Source organism: Muscardinus avellanarius (assembly GCF_963383645.1).
Source record: "Muscardinus avellanarius genome assembly, chromosome: 2".
In the NCBI taxonomy this organism is placed as follows: domain Eukaryota; kingdom Metazoa; phylum Chordata; class Mammalia; order Rodentia; family Gliridae; genus Muscardinus; species Muscardinus avellanarius.
Genome location: NC_137787.1, coordinates 173,393,620 through 173,416,722, shown reverse-complemented (window position 1 = coordinate 173,416,722; position 23,103 = coordinate 173,393,620). Strand labels below are relative to the sequence as shown.

The 23,103-nt window shown below is 33.6% G+C and overlaps 1 protein-coding gene across 6 annotated transcripts in view; it reads left to right on the top strand.

The window, feature by feature from the left end:
- The window catches only part of RBM26 (RNA binding motif protein 26), a gene marked incomplete at both ends in the record, with an annotated part of 80,136 nt that extends 57,424 nt beyond the window's left edge, over positions 1–22,712 (top strand). For all 6 annotated transcript variants that reach the window (XM_080688786.1, XM_080688785.1, XM_080688784.1 and 3 more), the window contains 8 exons: positions 1,234–1,359; positions 2,171–2,245; positions 4,419–4,586; positions 5,597–5,701; positions 9,525–9,725; positions 12,621–12,707; positions 20,970–21,083; positions 22,623–22,712. In XM_080688786.1, coding sequence (XP_080544912.1) covers positions 1,234–1,359; positions 2,171–2,245; positions 4,419–4,586; positions 5,597–5,701; positions 9,525–9,725; positions 12,621–12,707; positions 20,970–21,083; positions 22,623–22,712 — 966 coding nt within the window. The remainder of the gene's footprint in view (positions 1–1,233; positions 1,360–2,170; positions 2,246–4,418; positions 4,587–5,596; positions 5,702–9,524; positions 9,726–12,620; positions 12,708–20,969; positions 21,084–22,622) is intronic.
- Positions 22,713–23,103: the final 391 nt, after the last annotated feature.

Here is a 23,103-nt window from a genome sequence, read left to right as displayed (position 1 = left end):
GATATGGCTGTTTACTCTGACCTATAAGCATTTCAAATTTAGTGCAAAATTGTTTATTGAGTATTTATCATGTACCCTGGCATTATTCTAGCAGTGTATAGATGATATATCTGTGAACAGACAAAATAATAAGTTTCTGATCTCAAGGAGAAAGCTTTGGGGTTTTTAAGACTTTAGGATGCCATCAAATTGAACCTCTTCATTTTATAGATGAGCACACTGAAACTCAAAAAGATACTTGATCCTATTGTAATGTCCTAATTTGCTGTATTAGAGAGGAAAAAGACATGGTCTTTTCTTCAAGGCCCTTATAGTGTGCATAGGGAGAAAGAAATATACAGTAATATATCATCAAGTCATTCTTACCAAATAGCTAATGCCAGCTAAAAACAGCTAATGGCATTTTGACCTAATAGCTGAAGGCGTTAAAATTTCATGTAAGGGCCTGGGTAGAAGAGAGAAATGATTAGGGCTTTAGGGGAGATCTTGATTATGTCATGCTGAACTTGAGCTGAGTTTAAGAAAAGTGTTCCTTTAAGAAAAGGAACACTACTGGCAAAGGAATGGAGATTGAATATACTTATTTCAGAACTGCTAATTGCAAATATTGCAAATGATTGTGTTAAGTTGTTTAAAGGACAACATCCTTTTTGGTTTGGGGTGTAATTTTTGCTTTAGTTTTTATGGATAGTAATTAGCATTTTCTAAGAGATAATAATAGCTTTTTTTTTTTTTTTTTTTTTTTTTTTTTGGTCTTTTTGAAGGAGTCCATTTGTTACTGTGAATTGAGCCCAGGAATATTTTAATTCTGTGCTACACCAGCCATATCTTATTTTTTGTTTAGGGACATTGTCTTGCTAAATTGCCAAGGCTGGCCTTGAACCTGTGATTCTTTTGTCTCAGCCTCCCCAGTACTGGGATTACAGGTGTGTGTCACCATGCCTGGCTATGTTGATTCTTAATTTGATATTTTTGTATGTTTATGCTTGCTTTTTGTTTCCCATAGGTATTTGGTAATTTGAATTTTTTATTTTAAGGCTTACTTCCCATTCATATCCTCCCTATCAAATCACCAAATGTGATTTAGTAACTATACTAGAAGTATTTAATAAATTTAGTTCAATGTGCTAAATTTTGTCAGAAGTGTTTTATTGCCAAATTCCATCAAATATAGAATGTAGGAAAATATGAACACATGGTACATTTTTTAAGATACTGAATTTGTATTGATAGGTATTGTCTACATCTACTGGCCTAACAAAAACGGTGTATAATCCAGCTGCTTTGAAGGCTGCACAAAAAAACTTACTTGTTTCCTCTCCTGCAGTTGATAATAATGAAGCACAGAAAAAAAAACAGGTAAGTGCAGGTAGTATAGTGCACAGCATTTGCTATAGAAAAGCTTTCTTTTACGTGCATGTAAGTTATCACGAAGTAAAACTAAGTTTAAAAGATTTATATTATATGCTATTGAACTTTTATCTTTTATAGTGCAGCAATAAATATTAACTTTTTTAATAGAAAGTTACCCGGAGTGATTTTTTTTTTTTTAAGGGTCTGATGATGGAACCCAGGGGCATTTGACCTCTGAGCTACATCCCCTGCCCTATTTTTTATTTTTTACTTTGAAACAGGAGGGTTTCACTAAGTTGCAGAGGGTCTCACTGAGTAGCTGAGGCTGTCTGTGAACCATGATCCTCTGGTCTCAGTCTCCCTTCCAAATGCTAGGATTATGAGTGTACACCACCATGCACAGCTCTGGAATATATATATATATATTTGTGTGTGTGTGTGTGTGTGTGTGTGTGTGTGTGTGTGTGTGGTTTTTTTTTTTTTTTTTGGTGATACTGGGGTTCCTGGAAATCCTTCTACCTCTGAGCTACACTCCCAGACATATTTTATATTTTTATTTGAAAACAGGGTCTCTTAAGCCAGTGAGGCTGGCTTTGAACCTGTGCGATCCTCCTGTCTCTGTCTCTCAACTGTGGGGATTACATGCCTGGGCAACTACACCCAGCTCCAGAATAATTTTTTAAACTTACATACATACATGTTTTACATAGGCTAATTTTGCATATAATTTTTGTTGCTAAACTATATTACAACCAGTTACTCTTGAATTATTTAATTACTTTAGTAATATTCTTGTATTTTTGATCCCTTACTCTAGGAGGCACTAAAACTTCAGCAGGATGTAAGGAAGAGGAAACAAGAAATTTTAGAAAAGCACATTGAAACTCAGAAGGTAAAGTATTAAAGTTAGAATTCATAAATCTAATTAATAGAAAATTTAATCTTATGGTACTTAGCTAGTAGTCCTGAAAAGCATATTTACTATAATTTATAATGGTGAATGTGAAGTGGTTACCATGATACTGTCTCATCAACTTTATGTATTTTATCATATTATCAACATTTTGTATTGAGGATCAAGTGATGTGCATATTTTAAAATGGAACTCTGGTTATCAACTGAAGTGCAAATAAGATCGTATTCATTAAACTGTGTTTGCTACACAGTAGTTTGATCTGTGATAAATGGAACCTTTCTGTGTTGATCTGTACCTTTCTTTACTGTTTTGGGATGCTCTAGTATTGTGCTATACAGTAGTCAGTAGCTACAGCTGACAATCATGAATTGAAATGCATCTTGTCCAAATTAAGACATAGGTGTAAAATACAAATTTAAATTTTTTTTTTTTTTTTTTTTTTTTTTGGTGGTACTGGGGTTCCTGGAAGCCCTTCTACTTCCGGGTACACTCCCAGACCTATTTTATATTTTTACTTGGAAACAGTGTCTTTTATGTCAGCACGGCTGGCTTCGAACCTGCACGATCCTCCTGTCTCCACCTCCCAAGCGCGGGGATTACAAACGTGCGCCACTATGCCAGGCTACACATCAAATTTTAAAAATGTAATTTAGCCGGGCGTGGTGTCGCATGCTTGTAATCCCCGCGCTTGGAAGGCAGAGTCAGGAGGATCGCGCACGTTCGAAACCAGCTGCGCGTGCTGGCTTAGGAGACCCTGTTTGCAAATAAAAATGTAAAAAATAGGTCTGGGAGTGTAGCCCGGAGGTAGAAGGGCTTCCAGGAACCCCAGTACCACCAAAAAAAAAAAAAAAAAAAAAGTAATTTAAACAAGAAAATGTTGCAAAATGTCTCAATTTGTTGAAATATATTTTGAATATACTAGGCTAAGTAAAGTGTGTGTGTGTGTGTGTGTGTGTTTTGGTGGTACTGGGGATGGAACCCAAGGCCATTCTACCTCCAAGCTACACCCCCAGCCCCATATTTTATTCTTTATTTTTGACACAGGGTCTCAGTGAGTTGCAAAGGGCCTCACTAAGTAGCGGGTGCTATCCACAAATCATGATGCTTTTGTCTCAGCCTCCCAAATGCTGGGATTACAAGTGTGTGTCACAATACTGAGATTTTAAAGTATGTTATGAAATTAATTTTACTGTTTCTTTATATCTTCATTTAAGTGATAGACATTATGCAGCTGACATGTTTTTTGGACAATAGTACTGTTATTTATAACAATTAGTCTTCATGATTATGTGTAATTAACAAAGGTTTATAGCAGAGTACTCAAATACATTTTTGGCTAGAAATGTATGTCTTTTCTAATTTAAATTTGGATGTACTTTATAAAGAAAACTCACAATGCTTCACACCAAAAACTAGAGCCATCTTAATTTAGAAAGTCATCTTAATTTAGAAAACCTGTAATGCTGTATGGTTTCTCCCACCCCATGTTACATTGCTTTTTGCTTCCTGTCCATGTTGAGGATTTTGTTCTTAGGCTAATTATTGTTCTCTATGACAAAGAAAGTAATTGTATATTCATTACTTACAACATCTTGCTATGTGAAAGTGGGCATAAAATTTTTCTCTTGCTTAATGACTACATTTGGAGTGAGAATACATAGAAAGCATAATAAATGAATTAGAAAATAAAATTGTTGATTCAGATTAACAATTTAGCAATTTAAGATGAGGTTAAAGCCACTTTTCCTGGACGCTGTCTTCCAAAATGTATAAAAACCAAGACTCAGGTATTTTTATTTGTGTTGTTATTCATATACCACTTTGAAAAAGCATTGAACATTAAAAAGTTAATTCAAATTAAATTTTCAGGGAGTAAATTCAGTTTCTTTTGTTGTGTGCTTTAAATTTAGGTTCTAAGAAAGCCACAAAGTAGTAGAATTCTTCTCAAAGTAACCAGTATCAAGACTTTAATTGAGATATAGTTAGCATCACTAAGCCTGTCTGCTTTCTATAGATATGTAGTACTTGTTAGCTAAGAGTAGTAGTGTTTATTTTCATATTTACTTTCTGTATTTGCCTTAAGGGTAGAAGCAGAAATCTTTTTTGAAGCAGATAATTTAAGATTTTTCTGTGTTTAAAAATTTGGCAGATGTTAATTTCAAAACTAGAGAAAAATAAAGCAATGAAGTCTGAAGATAAAGCAGAAATAATGAAGACTTTAGAGGTTTTGACAAAAAATATTACCAAGTTGAAAGATGAAGTTAAAGCCACTTCTCCTGGACGCTGTCTTCCAAAATGTATAAAAACCAAGACTCAGGTATTTTTATTTGTGTTGTTATTCATATACCACTTTGAAAAAGCATTGAACACTATATTTTTAGATTCAGTTTTATTTTAGTAACACTATTTGTTCAAAATCTATTATATATATAATCTATTATATATATATCATTCTTCTGTAGATAAATACAAACAAACCACTAATTTTTTGAATCCATTAGAATTATAGTTGGAAATTAAATAGGGATATTTTGAAAAGGTTGCTTGAGGACAAAATGATATATATACTTGAGTGTTTGAGGGATTTGAGCTTTATATTAAGTAGTGATACAAAAGATAGTTAATGATAACCTTCTAACAGCATTGTACAGAATGTATTGATTAGAAAAGGGGAAAAAGCAGATAATCTATTAGATACAAATAAGTGAGCAAGGTAATTTCTGATGGTCAGTGATTAAAGATTATACAGGGTCATACAATATTTATAGTTGGTGTTTGGATGGTTTACCCTTCTAAAGTACTTATGTATGTGGGGGTGCATGTGTGTGTTTCATGTATATGTGTGGTACTGAGATTGAACCTGGGACATTCTACCTCTGAGCTACACCGATTGCCCTATTTTATTTTTTATTTTGAACAGGGTCTTACTAGGTTGCAGAGGGCCTTGCTAAGTAGCTGAAGCTAGCCATGAACTGTAATCCTTCTGTCTCAGCCTCCCAAGTACTGGGATGACAGGCATGTGCCACCACAGCCACCTTATATTCTTGTTTCTACACATGTTCACAAACATGACTCCATATCAATCCACAGAAATCTTACTCTGGCTACTGTAGAGTTGAATTCTAGTAATGATATCAATGGAAATAACATCAAGTTAAGAAACACTTTCCCAGAGGTGGTTGATGTCTTGGTCTAGAGAAGAAGTACTACAGATAGAAAATAAATACATAGATTAAATGGGGTTGTATAGAATTTCTTGGTAAAAGAAAAGTTTTGTACCAGTGCAAGATACTGTAGTCGCCTAAAGCGTTCATTTCTGTTTTTTAGATGCAGAAAGAATTGCTTGACACAGAACTTGATTTATATAAGAAGATGCAGGCTGGAGAGGAAGTCACTGAACTTAGGAGAAAGTATACAGAATTACAACTGGAAGTATGTTTCATCACACCTACATAATATACTTTAAAAAAACAAATGTAGTAGTTAATTTGAAAATGTTTATTCTTCCTTCTAGTCATTCATTATTTACTTCCCTATGCATTTGTTTGATATAGGAAAGAGGTTAACAGATTATTTTCAAAACTACTATAGAAAATCTTATTTCTTGACTCTACCCATACACCCAAATGCATCCATTTCTACTGTATTTTATTCCCTTTCTGATATTTTGTGTGTGTGTGCGCCCTCCCTCCCTAGGACTGAAAGCTTTTTAAGTATTTCTGTAGGGATGCTCTTCACATATATAAGGGAATTATTAACTTGCTATAAAGATCAGAGTTTTAGTGGTGAACTATATTGAAAAACATGTTTACTTAAGTTTTGCCTATAGGTGGTGCTGTGGATGTTTCTAAAACAGAAACAGGTAAACTCTTATAATTTACATTGCTATTTAAGAGAAACTAGCAAAATGGAGCCCTAGATTAAGGCATGAGAACTTTTAATATTTAGCAAAAATATATTTAAAAATTAGAATTACATTTTGAAGAATGGAAAGCTGCATTAATGTATATTAGGTACCTTCTATATTCATCATTGACAATTTAAATTTTTTAGATTATTTTGCTTAGTCTCAGTATGTGTTTTTTTTTTTTTTTCCAGTTTCTTAACAGTGTGCTTTTGTTTTTGTTTTGATTTTTCATTAGCAGTCCTTTCTGTACTGCTATGTGGGAATTTTAGGCTTGACTTGTAGCGACTGGACTTAAGATTCTAGTTTGAGAATCAGGAAGGTATAGATGTTCTGAACCTGCATACATTTGCATTCTCTAGAACCTTGGTCTGGTTGCATTGTGTGTACTATCCAGGATACTAAGTTTTAAATGGGTTTTCGTTTATGTTAAAATGCAAATTTTGTTTTCTCCTATGTCATTGTTGGTAGCATGAAAAACAGAATTCTGGCCTGTAGTTTTAGTAAATAAACCAATAGCATTACCCAAATACTCTATTAATCCATGTTTTGCTGCTTTATTGTGATAAAGCAAAACACCAAATTGATATTTTCTGTTTTTCTTTTATGATGGCTCAAGATTAGTTTACTTAGTTCAAGGATAGTCAGTAATGTAGTAATTTCCAGAGTGTATTCATTCATCACAGCATTTTCTTCAGTTGTTAATAGAGATTAGTGGCCAAAGTTCCATAAATTTGGGAAAGGTTACATTACATTAAAAATGTTTCTTAGCCGGGTGTGGTCGCACATGCTTATAATCCCAGCACTTGGGAGGCTGAGACAGGAGGTCTCAGCTACTTAGCCAGCCTCAGCTACTTAGTGAGGTTCTCAGCAACTTAGTGAGACCCTGTTTCCAAAAAATACATAAAATAGGTCTGGGAGTATAGCCCAGAGGTAGAAGGTCCCTGGATTATATTATCCCCAGCACCACAGAATAAATAAATACATAAAACTTAAAATGTTTCTTAGAGGCTTTTAATTTGTGAATCTCCAAAAATACAAAGTAAATATACAGGCTTGCACAAATTTATTTTTCAAAACTATTTGAGATATAATTCTTAGAGTATGCTTTATTATATGTTGATCTGTTATAAATCTTTGACTGTTAGTTTATTTGGATTTTATTGTTTTATTTTTTAAATTGGCCAAGTTAGCAATTTTCATATATAGATTATCTAATGTAGTCACCATGCTGTATAATAGATAATCCAGAACTTATTCCTCCCCTCTAACTTAAACTTTGTACGCTTTGATCTCATTCCCCATGCCACCACAGCTCTTAGTAACCATGATTCTTTTCTCTGCTTTGATGAGTTTGGTTATTTTTTTGTTTGTTTGTTTGCTTAAATTTTATTAAGCATTGCTATTTGGCTTTTAGATGATTTTTTCCCTTTTTTTTTTTTTTTGCAATACTGGAGATTGAACTAGGGGCATTCTACCTCTCAGCTACACCCCTATTCTATTTTTATTCTTCATCTGAAACAGGATCTCACTAAGTTGCCGAGGGCCTTACTAAATAGCTGAGGCTGACTTCCAACCCGTGACCCTCCTGTTTCAGCTTCCCAGTAACTGGGGTGACACCCAGCTTAGATGATTAGTTTTAGTAATGTTAAAACTGTCTTGAAATGAAGATATTAAAATATTTATACTAGTAGAGATTACTTAGCATCTTCACTTGAATGTCTGATATCCTCACCAGCATGTTCAAAATTGTGTTTAGTTTGCTCCTATCTAGTTAACCAAACCAGAAATAAGTCTTAATTGATCCCTTTCTTTCAGTTTCCATATCCAGGTATTATACTGATTGGCTTTTCATCTTGTTCTTCTCTTCCTAAGTGTATCCACAATCTAATTTTCAATACAGATTTTATTATATCATTCTGTTTTACTGTATATGATCTTTTCATTGCTTTTCATGGATCTTGGGTTCAAAATAAAACTCCTTAACCTGGTCCTTAAAGTTATATATCAGGCCATCTAACTGCATTGGATTTATCTATTCTTTGGAAAACCTTGTTCCTTTTAGTTTTAGTGTCTTTGTTTTGCAGAAACACCTACATCTATTTCTTTTTCAATTATTATCTGATCTATTGTTGAAATATTTAGTACAGATCTGCCAGCTAATAATCTAGGTGTTGAGAATAAAACAAAAAACACCTCCAAAGAACATTGATTCTAGTTGGTTATTCACTGTGTATCTTTAAAGTTCTGGTCAAATCTTTAAAGTATTTGCTCACTTTTGGAGTCATCTCTCATAGTTAAATAAATTAAGTGATTTGATATCTCCAAACCTCTAGGATTCAAGTTTCTTGAGAGTAAAGTTCTTCATGGAGCAAGTGGAAAGAGGAAATAGTGCATTACTCATGGAGTGATATGATGGAATATAAGTTAATATGCTACTTTGCTTCTATAATGATATTAGTGATGAATGATCAAAATGATAAATTTAAGATAACATTACCTAACTTCTCAGTTATTGACCTATTGAGAGCTTTTTAGTTTTTTTTCGGGGGGGGGGGGGAGTATCGGAGATTGAACCTCAGAGGTGATCTACCTCTTATACCCCAGGTTTATTTACTTTCTGTTTTCAAACAGGGTCTTACTAGATCACAGAGAGTCTCACTAAGTTATTGAGGCTGGTCTTAAACCTGCAGTGCTGTCTCATCCATTGAAGTACTAAGATTATAGTCATTAAACTCAACCAGTTTAGAAGTTACCAGGCATAGAAATAGAAACCTTATACTTGAAAGTTGTAACAGGGAAATGGCATTTATTGTGTATGTAAATTGATTGTGTAATATTATGTGTTTGTATTAACCTTGTTTTAGAAGGAACATTCAACATTGTATGTTGTTTAAGAAATTCAGGGGTGGTGTTCTTTTTGTGGTATATCCGGAACATGGTAGAAAAAGACACGTTTAGTATTTTCAGAATCTTAATATTATTGTCTAAATTCACTAGCTACCTTAAGTTTTTCACTTTAAAATTTAAAATCTCAGTTTAACTTGTTATCTTTTCATAGGGCATTATTTGAATATGATGTTACATTGCATAAAAGTTTGATTTCTCTTTTTAATACTTGTGTTAAAGTAGGATTAGTATTCTTACTTTGAAAATAATGAAATACAAAATGCTTCAAAATCCATTTTGGGTTTTTGTGTTAGGAATGTTCAGCCAGTAAAATCTGTGAAAATATTTCAAAATTTAAAAACTCAAAAATTTGTAACACTTTTTGATCATAGGGATTTCAGATAAAAGATATCAGCAAGTGTGTGATTCCATTATTTAACCTGTCTTTCTGATCTCTTCTAGGCTGCAAAACGAGGCATTCTTTCATCTGGTCGAGGTAGAGGAATTCATTCAAGAGGGCGAGGTGCAGCTCATGGCCGAGGCAGGGGGCGAGGGCGAGGGCGAGGTGTCCCTGGTCATGCTGTGGTGGATCATCGTCCCAGAGCATTGGAGATTTCTGCATTTACAGAGAGTGATCGAGAAGATCTTCTTCCTCATTTTGCGGTACTTTCTAACTACTCAACAAAACAAATACTGATAATCATTGTTGGAAATGACAGTTGATATAATTAGAGGAAATTATAAAAATGACATGAGTAATTTAAATTAGTTGATCTGAACAGAAGAATTTATTAATCTATAATCTGTTGTTACCTATTTATAAAGTAGAACTACAGGATTTTTTTTGTTTAGTTATGGAAGAAATTAAAAAATTCTTAGGCTTAGTAGGCCTTCAGATATTGTGAAATGAATGATTTAAACTCATTTCAGAGACGGTCATCTTGTAGTTTAGTTTTATTTGATATTTACTTTTATGGAAAAGTTTTAACAGTTGATATGAGCCAATTTAGATTTTTAAAAACTTAAAATGGAATTTTGTTAATATTGCATTTTTGATCTAACTGACTAGAAGTGAAACAGGAGAACCATTGATATGATCTTAAATTTGCCATAATCAGTGAAAGGATATAATTAGAGAGCCTATCTAATGGTACTAGGTTGATGTTAAGAAAGGAAAAGGAGATTTAATCCCTGCTTATTCATTATTTGACTTGAACTTCAGTCTCATGTGCAGATGTAGAAGATTACACCCATCTTTCTGCACTTTCATCTTAAATATTGCGATTCTTAGTGGTATCACCCAAAGCATTTGTTTTACACTCAATACCGTAATATAATTGCTCCTAAGAAGGAACTAACCACTTCTTTATCCTTAAGACTTTTATATGTATTGGTTTAGCACATTACAGTTAAAGTAAACTGCAAACATAATTTAGAGTCAATTTTAGTTTATTAGACACTATGGGCACTTCCGTAACTTAGGGAAGTATCTTTGACACTGGTATATGTTGGAAAAGAAAGCAATTTAGGAAAGCTTAATGAGGTAGTAAAACTGGAGCTGGGATCTTGACAGATAGGTGAGCGTTACAATCATATTCCAGGCTTGCTGCAGTTAACAGAGAATTCATCAAGACATAAGGAGATATTGAAACAAATGCTTCATGTTTAAAAAATAACTGAAATGGTTAATATTTAAGGATGAGGAATCTGGAAAGTCCTGTGCTTGATGGATTCAAGAGGTAAAGAAAGGAATCAGAACTAGAAAGGAACTTGCTTGGAAATAATCTGGCTCAGTTATGCACCCCACTTCCATAACTTCTACAAAGGAAAGGAGATCCAAATAACTTTGCCTTGCATATAATTACACAGATAGCTAATCATGAAGCTAGAAATGAGTATGCTAAAATAATTCAAACAAACAAGATGAGTTTGTTGTGATTGTGCTTCAGTGAGAGTAAGATTGCTTTGGTTTGAGAAATATTTTCAGCCTCTAAATAGAAATCCTTACATGCATATAGAGATTTGAACTCTACTTAAAAGTTAGCAGTGTTAAGTCATATTTTAAAATTAACAGTTTTAAATAAAAATATAGATTAAAATATCTCATCCTGTGATATGAACACATGAGAGATATCAGGAAAAACCCTAACATTAATTAAAGGATTATTTGTTAATCATATTATTATTAACAAAATAATTTATTCATTGGGATCAGTAATAATAGTAAAAGTCATAACAAAACAGTTATTTTATGGTATGTGTTATTCTAATTGCCTCAAAAATAACTCACTGTATTAGAAATTATTTGAATTTTCTTGTGAGGTAGGTACCTTTATTATGCCTATTTTAGATATTAGGAAGGTAAAATATAACTTGTTTGGTTTCTATAACCAATAACTGGAAAAGTGAAGATCTCAGTGGCTCTATAGTCCATTTCTTTCTGTCTCTGTGTCTGTCCATCTCTCTCTCCCTTTCTCTCTCTCTCTCTCTCTCTCCCTCCCTCTCCCTCTCCCTTTTCCTCTCCCTCTCCGTGTGTGTGTGTGTGTGTGTGTGTGTGTGTGTGTGTGTGTGTTTAATATTATGGTTATTGTTAATTTTGGGGTAAGAAAATACTGATAAAGGACTAAAATCTTATGTGATAAAAAATTGCTGTTGTAGAAAAATCCAACACTTGGGGGAAAATACAACAAACTAAAAACAGTCATAAGGTAATGTGTTTAGCTTTTGAATGTTTTAAAAGAGCATATGGGCCGGGCGTGGTGGCGCATGCTTGTAATCCCCACGCTTGGGAGGCAGAGACAGGAGGATCGCGCAGGTTCGAAGCTAGCTGCGCGCGCTGGCTTAGGAGACCCTGTTTCCAAATAAAAATGTAAAAATAGGTCTGGGAGTGTAGCCCGGAGATAGAAGGGCTTCCAGGAACCCCAGTACCACCAAAAAAATAAAATAAAATAAAATAAATTAAAAGAGCATATGGTCTATAAAGGTAGGTGTGTGTGTGTGTGTGTGTGTGTGTGTGTGTGTGTGTTTCCCGAAAAATGATGAGTGTTAAACTTTTTAATCAAAAAGCCAAGGGTCTCATGTTGGTGATGCATTTAATTAGTTTGGTAGAAATTACTCAAATAACTGAATCTTTTCTCACATCTTTTGGGTATGATACCAAAAATGCATTGTGTTTTGAGAATTCATTTTGGTGCTAAGAGTAAACTTAGCATGCCTGGGATTGGAGCAGTATTTCTAATAGAACGGTTAGTAAGAAACTCAGGCTTTGACTATTGTTTTCTTCATTTTAAAAATACTTAATTTGAATCTTATGTTTACTAATTTTGGAAAATACAGAATTAGAATTAAGATTAGAAGATAAGACACCCCCCCTCTTCTGGAAATATCAAGTACTAAAATGAAATGAGTTATTCTCCATTCTTTTCTGCTAACCAGTAAGAATTATTATGTATTTTGGGTCATATATATCCATTAATATTTTAATGTTTTTAATGTGATTGGAATTTGTGGATATTTCAAAATATTTATTTGGAGGAAATACTTTTTTTTAATTTAAAGCAATACGGTGAAATTGAAGATTGTCAGATTGATGACTCTTCACTTCATGCAGTAATTACATTCAAGACAAGAGCAGAAGCAGAGGCAGTAAGTATTAAAATAATTTATCAAAAAATTTAAGTGATTAATAACATTTTAAGTTTTAATGTAAATTTAAAAATTATTGAATAACTATCTTGACAATAGGTAGATTATTTGAAGTAAAATATGCTTACAAGGGAATGTCTTGATGCAGTTAGGCAGTTCTCTGGATAACATATTAGAAAGTATATAATTAGTCACCAAGTTAAATGTCAAAATATATTACTTGGACACTAGGAATCCTTGCCTTTTCTTTTTTTAAAATAGGAGATAAAGCCTACTCCTTTTTCCACTTTTCTCTTTTTTGCTGGCCCAGAACAAAGTCTTCTTTGGCAGATAGATTAGTAAAGGTTAAGGCAAAAGAAAAAAAGAAAATGTCCATACGTGAAAATGCCCCTCTAAATAGACCACTACCACTACTACTTTCTACCCATGATATGATATTTAGCTGTAGCTTTTTAAGAGTATTCTCAATACAGATGTTTTAAACCTTTTATCTTGAGATCCAAAGACCGAGTACAAATATCTGTACTTTGTTGACTTCATTTGTGTTTAAAAATACCTTTAAAAGGGAAAATGGGAATGAGATGTGCAGGATTCATGGGAGCCTCTGTAGCCTTGTATGTTCTTTCTTAAGGAATTGTATAGAAACAAGATAACTAATTCATTCTTACTGCTCCAAGGACAAAATAGTTTTCCAGACAGTTATCCTTACATAAATAGAAAAGTAAGAGGCTTTTCAAACATTTGAAATTGATGGTGATCTAAGTAAGTTTTGAAAAATGTTTTCTTTTTTCTTTCTTTTTTTTTCTTTTTTCCTTCTTGCAGTTCTGGGGGTTGGAACCAGGAGCATTCTACCTTCGAGTTATACCCCCAGCCCCATTTTTTATTTTTTTGAGGGTGGATCTTACTAAATTGCTGACTCTGATCACGAACCTGCTATCTTTCTATCTCAGCTTTCCAATTACTGGAATTACAAGCATGTACTACCGTGCCTTTCTAAATTATCATCTTTGTAGTGAATACTTTGCCCACATAGTGGAACATTGCTAAAGGCTTAACTGGTAGGAGATTCCTGGCATTGTAACAAATAGGAGACTGTGAATCTGTTAAGTCTTACAAACTGTTCAGCTGGAGCCCTAGAGCAATCTAATTTCAGGAGGTACAGGGGGGTGGCAAGAGGATTATTTCAGAGAATAGGAATGGGGGGGTAGGTGTTTGATTTAATTATTTTTGCTGCTGGGGTTTGAACTTACCACTTCAAGGATACTAAGCACACATTTTGTTACTGAGCTACATATACCTCAGCCTTAAAATCTAGTTTTGAGTAATCTTTTATGTAAAGATCTTTTATGAAAGTAAAAACTAATTTATAATTGGTATGAGTTGAAAACTTTTTTATAAACTTGTATGTATGTTATATTGAAAAAAGTTGAACTTAATCATACTTGTGTCTCAAAAGTATTGGCAAGTACAAGTATGGAATAGGCTTCCTTTCAATGGCAGTTTCAGTGATGATGATTTTCAGTCTATAGATAGGTAGTTTTAGTAATATCTCTTTTAAGAAATAGCTATATTATAAAATAGAAATATGCCTTTCTGAAAAGGGTTCCAAAGATAAAACCTATAGCCCCAAACACCCATAACAAATGTTACTTTGTCTACTCTTAATTTCCCCTGATATTGTTAGGATGGGGATGGTTAAGTTGTTCCAAATAGGTTTTGTTGTTCAAAATAGGGATGGTTAAGTTTCTATTTTATAAGAATCGTTCCAAAGATAAAACCTATAGCCCCAACTTTTGCCAGGGTTTTATTTTTAATTACTACATTCTTCTTATTTTCTGAATCATTGTTCTAAATGATTGAGTGAATTATTTTCCTTAACCAATATTTGAGAAATTTTTCCCAGGGAAAAGGTCAACTTTTGCCAGGGTTTTATTTTTAATTACTACGTTCTTCTTATTTTCTGGATCATTGTTCTAAATGATTGAGTGAATTATTTTCTTTAACCAATATTTGAGAAATTTTTCCCAGGGAAAAGGTTAAAGTATTTCAGCTAGATGGTTATGATTTAAGTGTAGTTAGTTAGAAAATGACTCATTCTTTTCTTTTGTTTTTTTTGTCTGCTTATTATATCAACATAATACAGATAAATAGGTACCCAAATAGAGAAAGAAGTAGTCACACCCATAACGAGTGTTACTTTGTCTACTCTTAATTTCCCCTGTATGTTGTTAGGATGGGGATGGTTAAGTTGTTCCAAATAGGTTTTGTTGTTCAAAATAGGGATGGTTAAGTTTCTATTTTATAAGAATCGTTCCAAAGATAAAAACTATAGCCCCAAACTCGAAGAGAGTATTGTTTCTTTATACCAAAAGATAAGAATTTTATTCTTTTGTCACAAATCTCTCAATTTCCAGTAGTTATGAGGATTTTAGTGATTCAAAACCTGTGAGGAAAGCCGGGCAAGGTGGCACACACTTGTAATCCCAGTACTTAGGAGGCCAAGATAGGAGGATCGCAGGTTCACAGACAGCTTCAGCTACTTAAACCCTCCGCAGCTTAGCGAGAACCTGTTTCAAAATAAAGAATACAAAATAGGGCTGGGGGTGTGTAGCTCAAAGGTAGAATGCCCTGAGTTCAATCCCCAGCAGCACAAAACAACAACAACAACAACAACAACAACAACAAAAAAAAAACAACCCTGTGAGATACTTAGGGTGTGTGCCTAACTTTTTCTAAGCTTTTTATACAGTTGCCCCCCATATCAAGGAATGATACATACCAGTACACCACTTTCTTTCCCTCCCTCCTTAGATGCCTGAAATTACAGATAATTAACAGCAGTAATAAAAAATAGAACAATTAAAACACCCTGGAAGAAAGGTTATATGAATGTGATTTCTCATGGGGGAGGTATTATACAGCATGTGGATACTGTGGACTAAAGGGTGATTCATATCCTAGATAGTTTGAAGTAGAACAGCATTAGATTTCATCATGTTATTTAGAATAATCGATTTAAAACTTAGGAATTGTTTATTTCTGGAATTTCCCGTTAATGTTTTCAGATCAAGGTTGACAATCTGTGGAAAGCAAAACCATAGATCCTACTGCATATTAGAAAATTAGATCACGCGCGTGTGCACATTGTGTGTGTGTGTGTGTGTGTGTGTGTGTGTGTGTGTGTGTGTGTGTGTGTTGTGGGAATTGAATTGGGTACCACCAAAACCCAGAGGCTTTCTACCTCCAGGCTATACTCCTAGACCTATTTTATATTTTATTTGGAAGCAGGGTCTTAGTTGCTGAGAGCCTCACTAAGTAGCTGAGCCTGGCTTCAAACCTGTGCAATTCTCCTGTCTCAGCCTCCTAAGCATAGGGTTTACAAGTGTGCACCACTATGTCCAGCAATAATGCATGTTTTTATGAAGAGTAATTGGAGAGTTTTTATCTTTTTTTATATCAGAAATACTAAAGCTTAATAAAATCAACATGAAACTATAAGGATTTAATGATTTTTAATGTCTACCCCAAAACCTATTTGTAGAAATGATTAGATAAGAAATTTTACTAAGACCGTTTGGTATTTTGGTGGTTTATTTTAAAAGTCCTATTTTTTTTTCCAACTTTTTAATTTTTATTTAATTTTTGAGGTACTGACTATGGGACCCAATGGCATTCTACCTCTGAGTGACATTCCCAACCCTATTTTTTCTTCTTTATTTGAAACAGGGTCTCATTAAGTTGCAGAGGGCCTCACTAAGTAGCTGGGACTTTTCTCAAACCGTGATCTATCTCAGCCTCCCAAATGCTGGGATTACAAGCATGTGCCATCACACCTGGCTTCGATTAACTGTATTTACATTGAGATGGGAAAAAATATCTTCATCTAAGATTATTACCTCTATTTTATTAATGTTTATATTTAGCCTTACTTGCACCTTTATGACAACACTACTTTGCTTAAGTAGCCATATTATAAAGCACATCAGAAATAATATTCTTTGTTAACATTTTACAAAGGATTATGAAATATACATATATATATATAATTTTTTGGTGGTACTGGGGTTCCTGGAAACCCTTCTACCTCCGGGCTACACTCCCAAACCTATTTTTATAGTTTTATTTGGAAACAGGGTCTCTTAAGCCAGCGCGGCTGGCTTCGAACCTGCGCGATCCTCTTGTCTCCACCTCCCAAGCACGGGGATTACAAGTGTGCGCTACCACGCCTGGCGTGAACTTTATATTTTAAAGTACAATTTAATGAAATGCATTCAGATCTCAAAGCACTGCCACAGAACATAGTATATTGTTTAGACAAAACTGATCTGGTTCCTCTACTGTATTATCAACAACTTAAGATAGTATGATACTGAACTTGGCTAAAATTTTCCAAAGATTACAAGTACAAATAACATCAAAATAACTAAGAATATTTTGAAAAGTATGAAGAATAATGTATTCATTACGAAATTAAAAGTAATGTTTAATGATATAGACCTGACAAAGAAAACAATGTAGAATTCAGAAACAGATGTAAGTACATATAAAAATTTCAGAGAATCACAAAGATGATGTTTAAAATCAGAAAATAGATCATATTTAGTAAATGGTGTTGGGATTACTGATTAGCTGTGTGAAAAAAAATAAGGGATTACATCTAATTTTTAAATATTTAAATGAATTTAAATTGGCTAACCCCCCCCCCCCCCCGCCTTCTAGTAAAAGAGTATAGGACTTCTGAACATAACCTTGTATGGTGAGCTTTTTAAGTCATGGTACACTATTCATAAGGGAAAATGCTAATCAATTTCATTACAAGAAAACTTAGAGCTTCTTTATGGTAAAAACCAAAGAGAAAAACAACCACCACTCTTTTCTTTGTAATAAAAACATGTATTATAAACAAAAATCTAGTTAGAAATGTTGCCATGAATATGAATTTTCCATGTGAAAAAGAGAACAGGCTAGATCTTTAATAAGAATAAATATTTTATTCCCATGGAATGTCACACAGAATATACAACTACTACACAGACTTGTTCATGCTTATAGAAATTCCTTTAGTTATATATTAAATGTATGATATATAAGCCGGGCTTGGTGGTGCATGCTTGTAATCCCCATGCTTGGGAAGCTGAGAAAGGAGGATTGCTTAGGTTCAAAGCCAGCCCCAGCTACTTGGTGAGGCTTTCAGCAACTTAGTGAGACCCTGTTTCTAAATAAAATATAAAGTAGGTCTGGGAGTATAGCCTGGAGGTAGAAAGCCTCTGAGTTCCACGCCAGTACCACCAAAAAAAAAAAAAAAAAAAAAGTATGGTATATAAATAGTCAGGGAATGTGATGGATTTATTGGTATGGGTATCAAAAACTATCTGTAAATGGGTTAGTGAAATAAATTATAAGCCAGTAAACTACTTTTTCATATTTACATACTTGTGTACATAAATTCTTTTAGTGTGTGTAGGTTTGTGTGTGTGTGTGTGTGTAAAAGTATTTCTAGAGCTTTATTCAAACTCTTCATAGAATGGTTATCTTTCTCAGGGATAGGATAACCATGGATTATAGTTTTTATAGTATGTGACCTATAATTTGAATTTTTACAATAACAAAATGGTGAGTTGCAGAAGGAATTGTTTGAACTTTTTTTTTCTTTTCTTTTCTTGTTTTACAGGTCTGGGGATGGAACCCAGAGGCATTTTATCTCTGAGCTACAACCCCTGCCCAAGTTTTTATTCTTAATTTTGAAACAGGGTCTCACTGAGTTGCAGAGGGCCTCACTAAGTAGTTTAGGCTATCCGCGAACCATGATCCTCTGGTCTCAGCCTCCCAAATGCTGGGATTACAATCATGCGCCACCACACCCGGCTTGAACTTTGTTTTTTTAAAACTTTCTCCTCAGTAATTGTTAAAAACACTTTTTACTAAAAAGAAAGTAAATATGGAAAGTAAATGTTTCTGATAAAATCAGAAATATGCAGTTTTCTCAAATTTATATCTTCAAAAAGCAGAATCTCAGTTTCTTAGTAAGCTTCTTAATAAGTTTACCTAGCTTAATAGTCAAAAGTTTTAGATGGAACAAAATTAAGTTAAATATACCTAGTTTTGCAAAACATTTAAAAATTGAAACTGTAGAAAGTTGTAGGCTCCCATTGTAAGTGTGAAGTGTATGCTGAATATTAAGTATATAGTTAGAAATGTTAAGAATTTATTGTAGAAAAAGTCTTAACTTTTTTGCTTTTGAATTAAATTTTTTACTTGAGTGAAAAGTTTTATGAGTAGGCATTTGCATGAATTAATTAGAGTAATATGATATATTTTTATGTAATGGTTATAGCTCAGAAATTACAAGTTGTTTCTGAACTTAAATGTGCATAATTTTTTTTTAAAAAAATTTCTATTTTTGTTACATTTTGATGAGGCCATGAACTAAACCTCCAAGCTGCAATTTTTTTTTTTTTTTTTTTTTTGTGGTACTGGGGTTCCTGGAAATCCTTCTACCTCCAAGCTACACTCCCAGACACTTATTTTTTTATATTTTATTTGGAAACAGGGTCTCTCAACCCAGCACGGCTGGCTTCAAACCTGTGTGATCCTCCTGTCTTCGCCTCCCAAGCGCAGGGATTACAAGCGTGTGCCACCACGCCTAGCAAGCTGCATTTTAATAGGCATGAAATCTTTTAAATTTATTATAAATTTATATGAGCAGATATAAATTTATACCTGGAGACTTTAGTATCACTCAGGTCATGTTCAGATGTCACTGAATATATAATTGTTTCTACATTTCACATTATGCTGAGCTTTGAGATTGTACTCTAAATCTTCTGTAACCAATGAGTTATTTCAGTATGTTGCAAACATTGATTTATGATCATTCATGTTACCTTAATTTAAATGCTCTGTTTCCAAACCAGACAATGTGGCTACTTCTTCAATTAAGTTCTTTTCATTTCTTATTATAAAAGCACTGTAGATAATAATATGCTTTAAATAGAAGAGTTCAGGGTACTTCCTTCCCTCTACTGAGATATTTATATTTTGTGTCAGTTATACTTTAGACTTTTTATGATAGTTATGAAGATTTGATGTAATTTGAAAATAGTATGGCATTTTGGATGCAAAAGTTTTGTTAGAGGTCGGGCATGGTGGTGCACGCTTGTAATCCCTGCACTTGGGAGACAGAGACAGGAGGATTGTTCTGGTTTGGAGCCAGCCTCGCTGGCTTAAGAGACCCTGTTTCCAAATAAAATATAAAATAGGTCTGGGAGTGTAGTCCAGAGGTAGAAGGGCTTCCAGGAACCCCAGTAACACACACACACACACACACACACACACACACACACACACACACACACAATTTTGTTAGAGGTTTCTAGTTAATATTTACTGTATTGTTATTTGTAAATTAACAAAATACAGTACGTTTTGTCATTTGGTCCTAATTGAAACATTTCTTCAGAAACTAAGCCAAGATATTGAAATGCCTTGGGATTGTTGCCTTAAATAGTAGCTTTCATTATATTGTAAACATATAGACATGTTTCTTCTAGTCAAATATTGGCCAATAGAAAAAACAGCTTTATTCAATTATAAGAAATTGTCTTTTTAAAAGTATTTTGAGCCAGGCGTGGTGGCGCATGCTTATAATCCCAGCATTCAGGAGGCTGAGACCAGAGGATCGCGGTTCGCGGACAGCCTCAGCTATTTAGTGAGCCCCTCTGCAACTCAGTGAGACCTGGTTTCAAAATAATTAAAAAAAAAAAAAATAGGGCAGGGGTGTAGCTCGGAGGTCGAATGCCCCTGGGTTCCACCCCCAAAACCGCCAAAAAAAATAAAAAAGTATTTTAAGCCAGGCATGGTGGTGCATGCTTGTAATCCCCACGCTTGGGAGGCAGAGACAGGAGGATCACGCAGGTTCGAAGCCAGCCGCGCTGGCTTAAGAGACCCTGTTTCCAAATAAAAAAGTATAAAATAAATAGGTCTAGAAGTGTAGCCCGGAGGTAGAAGGTTTCCAGGAACCCCAGTACCACCCAAAAAAAAAAAAAAAAAAAAAGTATTTTGAATCACTAATCTTATTTTAGAAATAAAATACCATAAAGAATAAATTGTAAGTTATAACAAATAGCAAAAAGTAAATGACAAAAAAGCAAATGGATAGCTGTCTCCAGTTGAATTTGGCTATTTTAATTTCAATATTAACACTAAAATTATTTCTCTAGAAATTATTAATGTTCTATACTTGAATGTTCTTAATTATTTTAGGCTGCAGTTCATGGAGCTCGATTCAAAGGGCAGGATCTAAAACTGGCATGGAATAAACCAATAACTAATATTTCAGCTGTGGAAACAGAAGAAATTGAGCCTGATGAAGAGGAAGTATGTTTTTTTCGCATGTTTTTGCCTTTAAATTATTTATAGTTTACATATGAAATGTTATTTTTTATGGCTGTGATTTTAACATAAAACTTTTATTTCTGACCTGAGCCATATTCCAGACAAGGGATATCAGATAAATGCAGACAACTTCAAATTTTCTGGATTAATGAGAAGTGCTGATTGCTAATCCAGAGAGAGAATATATGAAAGTCAATTTTCATTTATTCTTACAAGATAATAATTATCACTAGATTTTTATCCACAGGAAATTTTAAGTTTTAGCTTATCCTACTCAATTGCTGTATTAACATTCTAGCTTTTTAAAATTTTACTTATCATTTTAGTTCATTAGAATTGAATACCTGCTATATGGTAGATTCTTTCGTAGTAATAAAAATGAATAAGACACGGTCCCTATCATCAAGGAGCATATTATAATTTGGAGAGAGTGGTAGCAGATACATCAGAAATGAATTAGAGTGACAGGCAGGCTAATTTGCTGAATAAAGATTTGAACAACATGCTGTGGGAACCTTAAGAAAGGAGTGCTGTTCTATCCAGAAGGATCTTCAAGGGAGGAATTGACAGTGAGGCTGGGCCACAACAAAGTTCCGGGGCTGGGAATACAGTTAAGAGAGGTATTTTAGGCAAACTATTAAGTTTCAGGTTAGGTTTTGAGGAGTTCATTTTTCTTGGGTAACAGCAGTTAGTCTGCTGAAAGATGTGGGCATACAGAACAGTAGTGAGAGAGCCCTTCAAAATGAAAACCTTGTAAGTAAGCAAGTCTGTGTTGGTTAATCATGAAGAAAACTGCAGGGAAAAGTAAGAAGTTAAATAAAGGTAAGGCGAGGAAACTAAATGATTCTTTTACCTTTGTTAGATTTTCATAATGGCTTTTCATTTTGTTTGAAGAGGATTTCAAGGATGTTATTCATATCCATAGTCTAATGCAAAAATAAAATGTATATTTGAAACTCATATACATGATTTGTCATTTTATGTTTTAGATTATACCTTTGTCCTTCAATGAGTTTGAATTGAATGGGGAGAAAAGGAGGAGAGCTCCTGGTATTAGGTATTTTGAAAAGTTTGGAAAAGCAGTCTGAGAAACTTATGAAGGGAATGTAAAAAAAGAAAAATATGCTATAAAAGAAAATGTTTGTTACATATAGCAGAAAAGTATAAATCTTGGTAGAAGTTTATACAAACCATTAATTGACTTAGTGTTCAGAGTTAAACAGGGTCAGAGAAATTGTTTTGTTTTTTTAAATAAGTATTTAGTATTTTGAGGCCATCAAAGATAACAGAAGTGGCATGTTCAGAGTCTTCGTTTGGTTTTTTTTTAGTGCCTGTTTCATGCACGCAGTGGATTAGATACTATAGAGAAATGATGAATAAAGGTTGCTTTTTTTTGTTTCTCTAATGTTGTAGCTATAGAAATACCTTTGTATTCAACTCAGATCAGTATTTAAAAGTGTCACCTTTTTTCTTTTCTTTTCTTTTTTTTGGGTAAATTCCTAAATACATTTTAACCTAAAGTTTCAGGAAGAGTCTTTGGTGGATGACTCATTACTTCAAGATGATGATGAAGAAGAAGAGGACAATGAATCTCGTTCTTGGAGAAGATGATTTGACTGATCATTGATCGGCATATGCTAGAACTCTACCTGTGTTTCATTAGTATTATCTAATGTACTTTTACATATTTGTAAAAACAATTTTTGGTAAAATGTGATGAAGATGGATTTCACAAATAGAAAAAAAAGAGAAGAAAACTACCTTCTGATCCTGTATTTTGAAAGATTGATGTTTGCATTTTATTTCAGTAAACAGTTGCTAAAGACATCACACTAGAACATATGCAATGTTTTTATTACATACTTTTACTGAACATTACAGAATTCTTGGGTTCTTTGTAATTTAATGAATAGCTCTGAAAACTTATGACCCAATACTTGTTATAATTTAGAGGATTTTGTTTTACTCCAAATAAGGAATGAATTTGCATTTAAAATCTTAA